We start from the raw sequence: 14,666 nt of genomic DNA, 5'->3' as shown, positions 1-14,666 counted from the left end.
TCTCTTTCATAAACTTAAGATAAGAGGGTACCTTTGTCAGCAACTCGGTGAATGGCACAGTGACTTCCAAGCTTTTAAGAAGTTCAACAAATTTGCCGAATTGTTGATTGGCTTTAGTGTTCTGCAGACGCCTCGGGAAGGGAACCGTGATAGGTATCTCAAGTCCTTTGTTTCTCTCTTCCAATGTATCTTCCGGTGCAAGTTCCGTATCCTTTGGACGCTTCTTACCTCTCGAACGAGGTCTTTCCGGTGATTTATCGCTTAATCGAGCACTAGCAGGCTCTCGAATAAGCTTCCCGTCATCAAAACTACTCGATCGACCAATATACCCATTCGATCGAGCAGTTTCTTCATCAACATCACTCGATCGAGCAACTCCATTTTGCTCTTCACTCGATCGAGTAGAAAAACTACTCGATCGACCATTTTCATCGCCAAATCTGCTCGATCGACCACCTGAAACCAGTCGATCGAGCACTTTCTTCGCTGTCCGCTCATTATCTTCGCCAGAGCTGTGACACCCTCAAATTAAGCCTTAAATAAATACGTAAATTCTACGGAAAAACTGACAGGATATGTTTGTAATTGGTTCAACTAGATAAAACCTGTAATTTCAAAAATTTTCCTAAACCATTCACAAACATTTCCAGAAGGAGAGTGCCATAACCTGCAATTTCTAACAAACTAATTTACATACATACCTAAAGACGCGGGAATATAGTAATACAAACCAAAATAGAAGAGGGAGACATATGTCCCTTCAAAATATATACAAAACCAAAGTCTAAAGGTTTACTATAAAAATAGCCAAAACTAGGTCCAAGGTTCCTTATGCTCGCTAGCTCGTCCGTGAACCCCAACTAAGCATCAAATACCTATCAATCGCATTTTATACAAACACGAAAGCCACAATTCAGTGGGGAGTAACTTCGAGTCCTCCCAGCCACGAAACGTCATATTTAATGTAACATGTAATAAAACATGTAAACAACATGATAAACCATTTACTTATCAAGTATTCTAACATGTGAACTCTAAACTGACCAATTTAAACTATCATGTGAAACATATAACAAGTAGTAATCCAAACTTTATCAATTGTAACCTGCTTACATCTCACCTATTACAATTCATAAAATCACCATACAAGAAAGGGCAATATATCAAAGACAGGCATAAGTTCTTAGTACCGTCAATAGTCACTCTGTAACTCGAGTCTATACCACGAGGTAGGGAAGGTAATCGAACCGGTATCTTGGATCAGCGGTTAATATTAATAAAACATGGCCAAGACACAACACAACCCTAGCCTAAAATCTGCGCAGACCTAGACATGCGGATACACACCACCGCACCCAAGACCCACAATTTTTCTAAAACAAAGTGAGTACCCTAAGGAGTCCACCAAAGGGTTGGCTAGTACTTAAGCTGACCACTTACTATCAAAATAAGTAACGAGGTCATGCCCCAACTTGGATATAAATCCACTAGTCAGGAACACAAAGGCTATTAAGCAGTGAACATATACTCGTCAGAGACTATAAAGACCTATCTATGACAAACACAACAACCTGCAAGAAAGTATTTAATACCAATACCATTTCTAGCAATATTAACAATATTAAAGGCTTCAGGGAATCTAGGGCCATTTCTTCAATATAAGAAACTATTAAATTCAACCAACTATACATGTGAACTTAAAAACTTGATAAATGGCCTAAAACAAGAAAAAGGCCGATTATCCAATTCATATAAAATTTCATCCAACCGAATTTTTACCCGCAACCCTGACCCGCGACAGTACGGGTTAAATTTGGTGACCAATCACTCAATTGACTGACATCGAATCAGTCAAAGGGACTAAGGCTCAGTTTTCGGCACAATCATCAAAACATGGCAATTATTGCTATAAAATTCATTTTGAGCCTAGTCATTACAATTTCATTTTATAACCTATACTAACATGTGCAACTACCAATATAAACATAATTTTTATTACTAGTATGATTCAATTCAAAAGACTACCCATTTGTTACTTATACTAATTATACATTAATAAACCCGAAATGACACATATCGCACGAAAAACCGCGAAACAAGCAACGGGCTGACCCGGGCCAGCCGTGGGCCTGCCATGGGCTTGCCGGCCTGCTGCCGCCACCCCTACTCCTCCTTTTTTTCAATTTTTGTTCAGTATAAGACCGTCTGAAACATAATTAATCGTCCCCAATACTAACATGTTAACTTAAACTAACAAAAATTACATGAATTAGCCATGCATGCAACCATTTTATCATATGGAATTATCTACTTAAATAAAAATCACAAAACATACAAAAACAACAAAGATTGTGACGATTATTCGTCGAGTAACTCGAAATATGTTACCTTAAGCTAGAAAATGAGCAATTAGCACCTTAAAAACCAAACCCTAACAAGCAACTATCCGCTATCTTCGACAATATACGAGTCCCCAAACTCGTCTTCCAATTCTTCACCTAAATAAACAATAAAAACACAATAAATAAGCATAAAAACCGAATTTGTGCCAAAATTCGTCTTAAAACAACTTCAAGAAAACTGAAATTAAAATATACCAGGTTGTAGATCTCGACGAGAGGATTCCGGAAATATAAATTATGTGAAAATCCGATAAGAAACGAGGAAGTTATGGTGATTTCTAGCTTGAATTTTGTAGAAAATGGTGTTTTTGTCTTTAGAGAATGAAGAATGACGATGGACAAAGAAAACAAAATCAGAAAAGAAAGGAGGAAGGGAGGTGTCCGCGGGTAAGGGAGAAAGGAAAGGAAAAGAGCGGGTTTAAGTCGGGATTTTACGAGTCGGTTTTGGCTCGTTTCGATAATAATTAAAACCGTTTGTCAAACGCAAATTCCGACAAGACCAAAGTTCTTAAACACGAGATTACAAGAAAATTGAATACTCATACGACCCATTTCCAAATTCGTTTACCCAATTTTCAATAGAATTGTCATTTTCCCCCCGATATGCCCTTATTTCGAAATTAAAAGTTTTTACACGGTTTAAACTATTTTTAAACATTTCGAAACTATCAAAATAAATACTTTTCTTCAAAATATAATAAAATTATATTTCTTTGAATTATTTTTACTTTAAATACATTAATGTCAAACTTTATTTGATTACTAAATTATTTTCAAAATATATTAACGGTCCGAAATTACGGGGCGTTACAAGAGCACTGTTCACCATCAGTTTTAGCCTTCCTTGGGTCTGATTTTCGCATTTCCGGTCCCTCATATGAACGACCGCTTCTCAGATTTATGAAATTTACCGTCTCGTGTGGATTCATCTCATTTTGAGTCGGTAATTGACCCTGCTTTCTTGTGGATTGATTAGTGGCTAATTGGGCAACTTGAGTTTCAAGTGCCTTTATGGATGCATCTTTCTGTTGATCACTCAATTGCCACTGCTTCGTGAAGGCTTGCAACATAGACTTAAGCTCACCAATTTCACTCACCCCACCGGAAGATGATGCACTATGGTTAGGAGGAGTAAAGGAAGGAGGCTTTTGAAAGCCTTGTTGATTCTTGTGTGGAGGGACATAAGGCTGTTGCTGGTGCGGAGGAGGTGTAGGATTGAGCACATTTTGACTAGCCCATCTCAAATTGGGATGGACTGCCCCTTGATTATTGTAATAGGAACCTCCTCCTTGCCTATATTGCGGAAAGGCAAGGACTTATTCCTTCTCCACAAGACAGCCAACAGCAGTGTGGCCATCATTACCTCCACATCTCTCACATGAAACGGTCTCTCCCCTAGTAAGAACATGGACCGTATGAGGCTCCCCAGCAGCTTGTAACTCCAACTTGTCAAATCTAGCATTCATGGTCTCCAGCTGAGCCAAAACCTGCTTATCAACTGCATGAACTATTCTAATCCCATACCTCGGGTTTCCATACTCAGCACTATGATTCACCATCTCTTCGATAAGGGACCATCCCTTATCATCATCTGTATTCTCCTGGAATCTCCCACTGGATGCCGCATCAAGTATGGCCCTTTGGTCAGCATATAGCCCATTGTAGAATTGATTAGCTAGAAACCACGGGTCAAAACCATGGTGAGGAATAGACCTCACCAACTTCTTGAATCGCGACCACGCCTCATAGAAACTTTCATCGGGAGCCTGTCTGAAACTGGTAATCTTGGCCCTCAGCAGATTGGTGCGCTGTGGAGGGAAATATCTCTTGTAAAAGGCAAGAGCAAGAGACTCCCAATCAGAACCCCAAAGCATTTGTGCGGTCCAAGTCGATCGGCCCACCCTGGTGAATCGGCTAAAGAGAAAGGAAATAAAACCTCCTTAATCTTATCTTGAGTTACCCCCTTAGTGGCAGGGATAGTAGAACAGTAATCTGTAAAGACCTCCATGTGCTTCCTCGGGTCTTCACCAGCCACACCTCTATAGATATTTCGCTCCACCAGATTGATGTAAGAAGGACGGATGTCGAATGTATTCCCATCCTCAGTCTGGAGATTGAAACCTTTCGGAATAGAGGATGCTTTAGGCACTGAATGACTAGAAAGTTTAGGCATCTTTACTGTAGAAATCGGACTGTCTTCCGCGAAAAGAGAATGATCTATCTCTGGCTCGAAAGTACTCAAGTCTTCCTTTCGTGATTTTCTCTGCAGACGGAGTCTATGCCTGAATAGTCTCTCTGGCTCTGAATCAGCTGAAACTAATTCAAACCTGTCTGACCTGGGCATAAACAACACTGAAGGAAAATGAATAAGAACTGCCTCAAGGAATAAAAATTCCCTGAGACGGATAAAATAAACGGAACTAAAACAAATAGGGCAATTGCCTCCCCGGCAACGGCGCCAAAATTTGACACGTCTGTCGTGTACCTGTCAAAAATAAACTAACTAAACTAACTATATAGCTAGGGAAGTCAGGTCGATCTCCACAGGGAGGCAAGATATCTGTAGAAGTCCGTCTATTTGGTCACAAATGGGGGGGGGGGGGTTGTTTGATTTGTTTCCTAAACTACGAAGTTTTAAAGGAAAGAGAAATAAAGGGCAAGAGCAGTAAAGGCAAGAAATAAGGATTAAACTATCAGATAGAGAGGGACATGTCAGGATTTCGGTTCACTACGGTAGTCCAGTGACTCAGCTGTAAATGATTCAGACGAATTAATGTAAGACGGATGTTGAAAGGTCCTTTCGGTCCACTTTCTATCCTAAAATACCACTAACTTAACTTTCATTCTCGTCAGGGTAGTCTACTGTTCATAGCAGGCCTATTTAGTCCAATCTTTCGATCTAGGATTAATTTTAGCCAGATTAAAGGATGACTCAGAAGCGTGCACTCAACTAAGTCGATAAATACAATTAAATTGCTATGGTGACAGTGTCTCGTAATTAATTCATCTGTTTCATTCACTACATCGTCACAATCCTACCGCAGATCCCCTAATCCCAACATGAAAGGGGTTTAGCTACTCATGTCGCTAATTAAACTAACAGCAGATAAAATTTCAGCAGTAAACATTATGAAATAAACAATAAATCGCATAAAGAGATATTAGGGCAAAGGAATAAATGTAACAAAACAAAGAATTAAAGCAAACAAGAGATTAATTATTAATAAGAGAAGAGGAAGGAATTACAATCAAGCGAATCCGGCGTAAAGAACACAAAATCCGAGTGAAATAAATCCGAGAACAAGGTTACAGTGAAAGGGAATAAGCAACGCAGTAAATTTTTACAGTAGAAAGTTTTGATAATGAAAGATAGATCCTAATGACCTAGTAAAGCGTGCTTAAATAGCAAAGTAATTAAGTTTAGCGAAATAAACACTCACACAGGCTGTTTTAAAGCCCATAATAGCGAAACCACTCGATCGAGTGGATTAAAACCACTCGATCGAGCAAACCTTCAGCATAATCTACTCGATCGAGTAGAAAGTTAATCGATCGAGTAACCCGTCTTTCTGCAGCTTAAGGATCGAGTAGATTTCTACTCGATCGACCATCCTGGGACGTAGAAACCACTCAATCGAGTGGTAAAACTGCTCGATCGAGTACTTTGACTTCAAATCAGCTCAAGTCCGCCAACGACTGCCTCATAATCCGTGCCATGACGCTTCCAAACACAGTATCTCACTCTCGAAAATCCCGTCTCCTCTAAATGCATGCAAAAAGGACGAAAAAGAGTACGATTCCACTACTTTCGCGTTCATTTCTACAAAATGGACAAAACGAAACAATGTAGCCAATTCAGGGCAAAATACCATAAAAACAGTATAAAAATGCATAGAAATACGTGCTGAAATAGGCTAAAAAGACTATATATTATGCACGTATCATGGACACGGGAGTATTCCACAGCTACGGAGTTGATCCGAGTTACTGGAGGCCACCGGAGGAGACAGAGTTTGGCTGCCTCGCGGGACCGTGGGGAGCCAACTATGGCAGTCAGCTAGGGGGAGATTCCTCAGCAGCAGCAGCAGGCTTTCCAGGAGCGGGCAGTTCAGGTGCAGGTACTTCTGGTGCAGGTGGTGACGATGACATGGAGGAGGGTCCTGGTTATTGATCTTGTGCTGTTATATTGCTTGGATTTATTACTTTTGCATTGGACGTTTACTTTCGGGATTAATTATTTACTGTTGGATGACTGTACTCGGCCATAAGGCCGTTATTTACTTAACTTATCGTGTGGAGACGTGTTGGATTTCGTTATGTTAGGAAGTAGTTATGTTTGGTATCGATGTGGAGAGTTTGGTTGCAGGTTAATTTGTGAATGCTCTACGTGATGGCGTCAAAAGCCCTCTGCCTGTCATAACTCGACCGAGTATAGCCACTACTCGACCGAGTAGAGCTTACTCGGCCGAATATACAAATATACTCGACCGAGTAGAGCTTACTCGACCGAGTAGCCATTCATACTCGGCCGATTATTGCTGATACAGAGACCATGACGTGTGATAGTTACGAATTGCAAGAGTTATGTGAATGATTGTATGACGGAGTCTGTGGATGTCTTACATTGTCGTTTTGTGTAATCAATTGCCCAAAAGATGGACTATGATCATGTCACAGATATGCGATTGCTTGGATAATATATTAATTTGTGAATGTTTAGTTATATAACATTGGTTAATATCCAGGAACTTAAATTGTTCAAGGTGATACATGAGCCTTTAAACAATATAGAAATGTAACACAATACCCAGACGATGTTGTAGCTGTCACCAGTCTTATACGTGTATATGTTTGGTTATAGTTATAATCGCTCCAACTGGATGAGTGAAACTAGTGGCCGGTACATGTTTAACCTAAAAGCTTATGAATAAAGCTGCTATCATTTGCTAACCCCATATTTGGATTCATATATACTACTTAATTGCTGAAACATTCTGTCTCTATGAGTCACAAGCGTGTAATGTCACAAAGTAAGTTGTGCAACAAGAGTTTATGGGTAATGTCACAGTCATGATGTGTGCGTTGGTTTTGGGTAGGGGCAGTAGCTAGCGGTGAACTTCAGGGACGAAGTTCCTTTAAGAGGGGAAGAGTAATGTCGCGAGGACAAATGATGAAATTATGTCTATAATACTTGAACCACTTCTATGTTGGTATTTGGAATCACATTATGTTACACGTTATTGAAGTTCATTACGTTTTTTTGAAGTTGTATCTATGTTATATTGTAAGTAGCATGAACATGCAATCCTGTATGGGTGTGTAGGATGTGTACTTTTGGTAGTCGTTGTGTTGCTTTCACCGGATTGGTATACGAAAAACATGTGGCATGGGATTTGAACGTACCTCGCTGTGAGTTTATGATGGAGTATCCTTCCCGTATATTTTTGTACGTGGTAACTGTGGTGGTATGATTGTTGGTTGAATAATGTGATGTGGTGGTAGTATCGAGTATGGCCAGAGTTCGTATGTCTTTATGTGTGTGGATTGGGTTTTGCATGGCTTTGTTGTTGATGTCGTGGAGACGGAACTTCGAGGACGAAGTTCTTTTTAAAGGGGGGAAGACTGTAATACCCAGGATATTTAAGGACCTTGTTGACTGACTCTGTTGACCAAGACCGACCTTGGGGAGGAATGGGGGAAGGACCAGACTTACAACACGTATTTTATAGGATGACTTACTCGACCTAGCAGAGGCTACTCGGCCGAGTATCTTCAATACTCGATCGAGTAGAGCCTACTCGGCCGAGTACTCTGGTACTCGACCGAGTATGGCTGCTGTTGACGCGTTAATATAAAACGCAAGTTCGCGAGATTTATTTCATTTCCCATTTTCTCGACAGTTCCTCTTTCTCTAACCCTAGCCTGCCTCCCTCTCCTATCACCCATTTCTACACACTCTCATGAGTACAGGCTAAACCTTCACCATGGGAAGGACGGGATTCACTTAGGAAGGATGGCGTGCGTGGTTGTCGTCTGTGTCGCCGTCGAGGCGTGTGTTAGGTAAGCTTCCACCTTGTGCTTCTTTTGGGTAGTTCGTTGAGGATAGTTGTTTAATAGGATTGGTTATCGTTGTAGGATGCGTACTGGAGTCCTGCTTGGCTGTTATAGATGTCTCTTATGGTTGTGATGAGGTAGGTTTTCCTACTCAGTACCGTTAATTGATTGTGACTGTTATTGTTTCATATCTTTTGTTATCTGCTGATCATCGGTGTTTGGGCGTTGTTGTGACGATGTTGGTGTGGAGGTGTGGTGACAGCTGGGGTGCTATGTGTGTTGTGATTGTGGTGGAGTCACTTGCGGGAGTGGCTTCACACCCTAGTTCGCCCTCCGTGGAACCCGCCACGGGAGGGGATGTGCACATTAAGGGACAGGGATTGTTAGTCGCTCGTTGATGAGCTGGACTAGGTAGGATAGGCTGCGGTCAGCCACTGGCGGCGAGGATTACTTGTTACGATGAGTAATCTGGCAGGGCTACACACTTCGGTGTGTAGTCGGTTACTGTGCGAGATCGGGAGACTGGGTTAGAGGATGATCAGCTGGTTACATTGTTTACCTGTTTTACATTTAATTAGTCGGTACTTACCCCGTGTTGTTTTGTGGTATCTGCGGTGATCCATTCGGGGATGGTGAGCAGTTGGCTTAGCAGGTACTGTTGATTGTGGCTGCTAGGATTGGAGGGATCGTGTCATCACGTTACCAGTCTAGAAGAGCTGTGTCATGAGTTGTTGTAGTTTTATCTTTGGTTTAAAGAGGTTGTATTGAGTTGTATGGTTTAAGATACATTAATATATATTATAATTGTTCTTTTATTGTCTGATTTGATCTACTTCCTCGGGAAACCGAGATGGTGACACCGTCATACACTGGAATGGTCCTTGGTAAGGCGTTTCGGTGTGCGGGGGTGTTACAACCGTGGCTCGGGTTTGACTTGTGAGTCGGCTTGTACAAAATGATCCATTCATCTCAACTTACTAATATGAAGTACTTGAATTACCTTGAGATGTAAATACCAACAACAAGTTTAAATAATCCAAATTACAACCAAAGTGGATTCACCGGAAAATACAACGATTAACACTCAAAATCGGCTTTGTGACAAGTTTATTCAACTAAAAGTACCTAATTAGGCAAACACTATTTGACTCTATCATTTATGTTTCAAATTTCTCTCATTTCTGCTTAATACTTTCTGCGATTCATCTGATTCTTTACATTGATTAATACTCCTCACAGAAAAATAAAAATGTAAAAAGGAATCGGATAAATTGGAGGAAGTATTAAGTAACTAAATATTGCAATAGTATGGCCACAATTTTGCTTTGGGATATCTGTCCTTAAGTACAATCCTAGCTCTTCTATTAAAAAAAAAAAAAGACAAGTGACATTCATGATACGGAGGATTATCGACGAGATAAGGTGGAGAAGGTAGTCAGTACTCAATAGTATGTTGTTCAACAACTAAAGCTTACAAGTTTCAAGTGTTTTGTTAAACATTTTATTGTGGCTAAAACAGTTTTACCCCGTACAACAAAATATTATAACATATTACATCATAAAGAATGTAAAAAGTAAACAAAAAACTAAATGGAAATCGCGAAAAATGTCTTGCATAAGGGGATTTTTAACCCTGACACGCTGCTTGGAGTACCAATTACCTTACCGCTGATAGCCTGAAACACTGGATTTTTTTTTTGAAAGAAAAGATCAATTCATTAATAAAACGCCAAACGGCACTTACAAAAGATAGGTATAATCGAAAACAATTCTAATAGAAACCAAAGGACAAATTTCTCCTGTAAAACTACGGATCTCAAAACATGATATGACAATTCGGCTCGTCCTTGTATCGCTCTCTTCATGTAGCTTTTAAGGGGATCCTTCGTTTGATTCATTGATGGAGAAAATTCACCTGCTACTGACACCATAGATCGCTGACGAATAACGCATATCCATTGTAGAGTCGTATGATGAATCATCAACAAACCGCTCTTATCTATAATTCCAATAATAATACTAAACCCTAAAAAGACAAGGAGTGAAAAAACTCTGAAAATAGAGACGGAAAAACAGATCTCACCAAAAGGAAGATTTTTATTGATTAATTCATAATATTTGATACTAGTAACTGATAAATAAAACTATTTGAGGGGCTTACCATCAATCAATGATCGATGGAAGCCCCAGATTTGATTGATGGATGCTAGGGGTTTTTTAGAGACAAAAAGGAGAAAATTTTATAAATGAAACACTGGATTTTTAATACTTTGAGTACCCGTTTTATCTTTATTATAGTTCACTTTGTTTTTCTTTCGAGTAATTCCTTGCTACATATTGGATTGGATTAGTCACCCCTGTTCAGCTGTCTAGATGATTCGAGAACGTAACAACAAACTTTAAATGGGTAGGACGGGGCGGCTGCTTCGTTGAGCCGTCCCAAGGAATCGAGAGCTCCAAGTGGGCCATTTTTGGTAAGCAGAACTGGCGATGCGGGATGAACCGGAAGCCGGGTTACGGTGCCTAACTGCGCGCTAACCTAGATCCCACAAAGGGTGTTGGTCGATTAAGACAGCAGGACGGTGGTCATGGAAGTCGAAATCCGCTAAGGAGTGTGTAACAACTCACCTGCCGAATCAACTAGCCCCGAAAATGGATGGCGCTGAAGCGCGCGACCTATACCCGGCCGTCGGGGTAACAGCCAGGCCCCGATGAGTAGGAGGGCGCGGCGGTCGATGAAGATCTTAATTTTATCTTGAAACTATTTGATTGTTGAGGTGGAGAAATAATATGAAGTAATAATTAAAACTAATTACACTTTTATTAGAGGAAATTTAAGAAGATAAAGAGAAGAGAAATAGATGAGATTCAAATTCTCACAAACGTGCTTATGCATCTTAACCCGACCCAATTAAAACCCATGTTTAAAACGGTTTATCACTGGTAGGCGGTAGGGTTTAAGTGATCAAATATACATTCATATCTTCCTCTTCATTTTAGCCTCCTAAACCATACTACAATCACCAATCACCAATCACCAATCACCAAGCTTCCATCAGAAATCCTCATCGATGAAATCCTCCCTCGATTACCCGCCAAATCGCTCGTCTGCTTCAAATGCGTCTCGAAACACTTCGAACTCATCATCTCATCCCCAAAATTCATCGCCCTCCACCTTCATCACACCGTCTCCTCAAATGCCAATCGACTTCTTATCGTAAGCCAGGGCGTTTCTGCCAAACACGGGCTCCTCACATTTGATCTCGACTCACCCGAAAACCCTCCTACACCTCTTCGATTACCCAACACCTTTAAACAAAACCCTGTAAATTGCATTGTAGGTTCTTGCAATGGCTTAGTATTAATTCGAGGCGAGTCATCCTTCGCTTTCCTATTCCTTTTGATCAACCCATCAACCGGATTCTGCTGTTCGTTTGTCACGTTCGCGCCTGAGTATAGGTACTTCAACATTTATGGAATCGGGTATGATGCTCGCACTGGTGATTACAAAGTAGTTGGAATTGATGCACTCAACGTTTTGGTAGTTAACCTGAGGAACACGATTTGGCATCGCATCGCTTATTCTGATGAAGTTAGTCTCATAGACATAATCGACAAACATAAGAATGCCGTCGTTGTTAACAACCACTTATGTCACTGGCTATATTGGTGTCGATCACAAAAGAAGCATCGAATTGTTTGTTTTAATCTCTGTACCGAAACTTGGACGCAGGACGTTCCGTTACCTAACTATGATGAATATGATGATGATATTAGTTTGGATTCTTCTTTTGTTTTGGCTGTCGTTTCAATCTTTGGAACGAAAAACGATGTGGCTAATTTAGGGGTTTTGGACGGGTTTTTAACGGTGTGCACTCAGAGTACACACCACGCTGGTTATAGTTTGTGGGTTATGAAGGAATATGGAGTCGTAGAGTCGTGGGTTAAGTTGTTCAAGTTCTCGGATAAAGTGTCAGTTCCCCTGGCTTATGGCCGAGGATCAAACTCGTACGCTTGGGTTTGCGAATTGCGTAAACGCGAGGGACGACTTGTTTGGCGCAGCATTAATAGAGATAAACCATCTATAGGTAACGAAATACATGATGCTCATGGAGTTGGTCCTTTGTTTGAGGCATGTGTAGCTAAAGGAAGCCTCGTGGCCATATCCGTTGGTGAATGAATTTGCGAGTATTACTATTTCTTTCTATCCTAATAACATAACAATATCATAAGATGATATGATTATCTCTACTAGCGAGATAGCGAGGTCGGTCTAGGAGTACGTGCACTGAAGATGACGAAAGTTGGAAACAATGGCACAACTGAGCAATGAAAGCTCTGAAATGTTCAGTTTACATTATTGGTTTTGTAGATATTGTATGTGAGAGCAGGAACGTTTTTTAATGAAGTATTTTTTTTTTAAAATGAATTTCGTTTAAAAGTTTCATAATTAACAAGGAAAATTAAATGAAGAACAATGACCAGGCACACGTTATTGCAGAATGATGAAGAAACAAATTAAACCTCAGACTTTCGGATGACTGACTGAAAAACAGTGTGTCAAGCTCATAATTTGGCACCCGGACATGTTCATCTGCTATGTTTTAACTCTATAAGCACAAGTAGAAAAGTAGGGTAGGATATAATATCACCAAGAATGGTAATGCAATTTCAGAACGAGAAAACAAGGAAGCCATTATCTCCTTTCATTGAAAATCAACATTACAGCTAGAAACCAACGCAAACTGATTAATTATCAATACTTACGGTGAACCGCAAACCAAAGAAAGTCGGATTACGATGACTCGTGTGCTGCAATTTTGAATTTTGATGCGGATACTAAGTTAAATAAGGGAGAGGTAATTTCATAAACAAATACGAGTATTCTTTTCCGCCTGAGATGCGATTTGGGTGTCATTTGTAGTATCCTTGCTGTCGAGAATTCGTTTTCCACCGGGAATACTCACAAGACTTCCATTAACAACACAGACCCCGTGCAAACGCTTAACAAAATGAATATCATGGATCTCTGCATTTTTATATTGTTTCTCTCTAACATCGTACCATTTAACTCGTTCTTTCTTACGCACAAGAGTTCTACAAAGCACTTTCAAATGTGATCCTCTGTCAAAAGCGAGAGGACTACAATATGGATCTGAAAACCCGCACAACTTAACCCACGACTCTTTAATTCCATACTCTTTCATAACCCACAAATCGTAACCCTTACGACCGCTATTATTCTGTGTCAACACCGATAAAAACCCATTCATAAACTGTAATCTAGTAAGGTCGTCAGTTCGTTTATCTCGTGGAGTACCGGAATTATCACAAGAGTTATCATTATAATCAGGCCAAGGAATGTCCTGTGTCCAATTTTCCATACAAAGGTCGAAACAAATTATTCGATGTTTATTCTGTAATCGACACCAGCGCAACCAATGACATAAATGGTTATCACAAACAGCAACCGTTTGACGATAATCTTCTAACCTAGGTACATTATCTTCGCGAAAATGATCAACTTTACGCCATATTTTGTTCTTTAAATTGGCAACCACAATGCGATGATCATCAAGCATGACAAATTTATAATCATCAATCATCATTAATAGCATCGTACCCAAGCCCGTAACTATAAAGATAACTCGGCGGAGCGCCGCAAGAGATGACAGTATAGAATCCGGTGGACGGGTTAATCAACATAAAATCGGAGATATGAATTTTGTACTGAAGCAAGAGCAAGCCATGACAACAACCGATTATGGAATGTCTCCGGTCGGGTCTGAAAACGTCGGTAACGGGAAAGGGTACCGGCGGCTTTTCCGGCGAATCGATGTCGTAGTAGTGGAGCCCATTTGTTCCGTTGGTGATGAGGAGGCGATTGGTAGCGGAGGACTGACGGAGATGGTGGTGGATGAAATTTCGGGAAGAAATTAGGGTTTTAAATTCTTTGGAGACGCAACTGAATCGAAGCAGAGATTTGGCGGGTAATTTAGGAAGGATTTCTTCGAAGATTATTTCTGTTGGAAGCATCGCCATTGTAGTAGGATTTGAGGTTTTGTAATTGATTTCTGATTTATGAATGAATTTGTGAATTGATTTCTGTGATGCGATTATTATGCGAAGGGGTATAAATAATGATTAAATTATTTGGAAAAACCTAACGAGGAAAACCGGGTTCGAGCAGTGATATATAATTGGTTCGGT

General features: G+C 40.3%; 2 protein-coding genes and 1 non-coding gene across 3 annotated transcripts; 2 read left to right on the top strand and 1 right to left on the bottom strand.

Annotated features, from left to right (window-relative positions):
* Window positions 1-4,094: 4,094 nt before the first annotated feature.
* Window positions 4,095-4,201, top strand: LOC141609808 (small nucleolar RNA R71). The gene has a single exon (XR_012527717.1). It is a non-coding gene; the product is annotated as a small nucleolar RNA R71 (small nucleolar RNA).
* A 4,214-nt stretch (window positions 4,202-8,415) lies between these two features.
* On the top strand, window positions 8,416-12,636 carry LOC141608294 (F-box protein CPR1-like). Its single transcript, XM_074427657.1, has 3 exons — window positions 8,416-8,462; window positions 11,916-12,048; window positions 12,190-12,636. The coding sequence occupies exons 1-3, from the start codon at window positions 8,416-8,418 to the stop codon at window positions 12,634-12,636; spliced, it is 627 nt and encodes a 208-aa protein (XP_074283758.1).
* A 685-nt stretch (window positions 12,637-13,321) lies between these two features.
* Window positions 13,322-14,062, bottom strand: LOC141608293 (uncharacterized). Its single transcript, XM_074427656.1, has one exon. The coding sequence runs from the start codon at window positions 14,060-14,062 to the stop codon at window positions 13,322-13,324; it is 741 nt and encodes a 246-aa protein (XP_074283757.1).
* Between the last annotated feature and the right edge of the window lie 604 nt (window positions 14,063-14,666).

The sequence above is a fragment of the Silene latifolia genome, chromosome 10 (genome assembly GCF_048544455.1).
Source record: "Silene latifolia isolate original U9 population chromosome 10, ASM4854445v1, whole genome shotgun sequence".
Taxonomy (NCBI): Eukaryota; Viridiplantae; Streptophyta; class Magnoliopsida; order Caryophyllales; family Caryophyllaceae; genus Silene; species Silene latifolia.
This window is presented reverse-complemented; position numbering and strand designations above follow the sequence as displayed.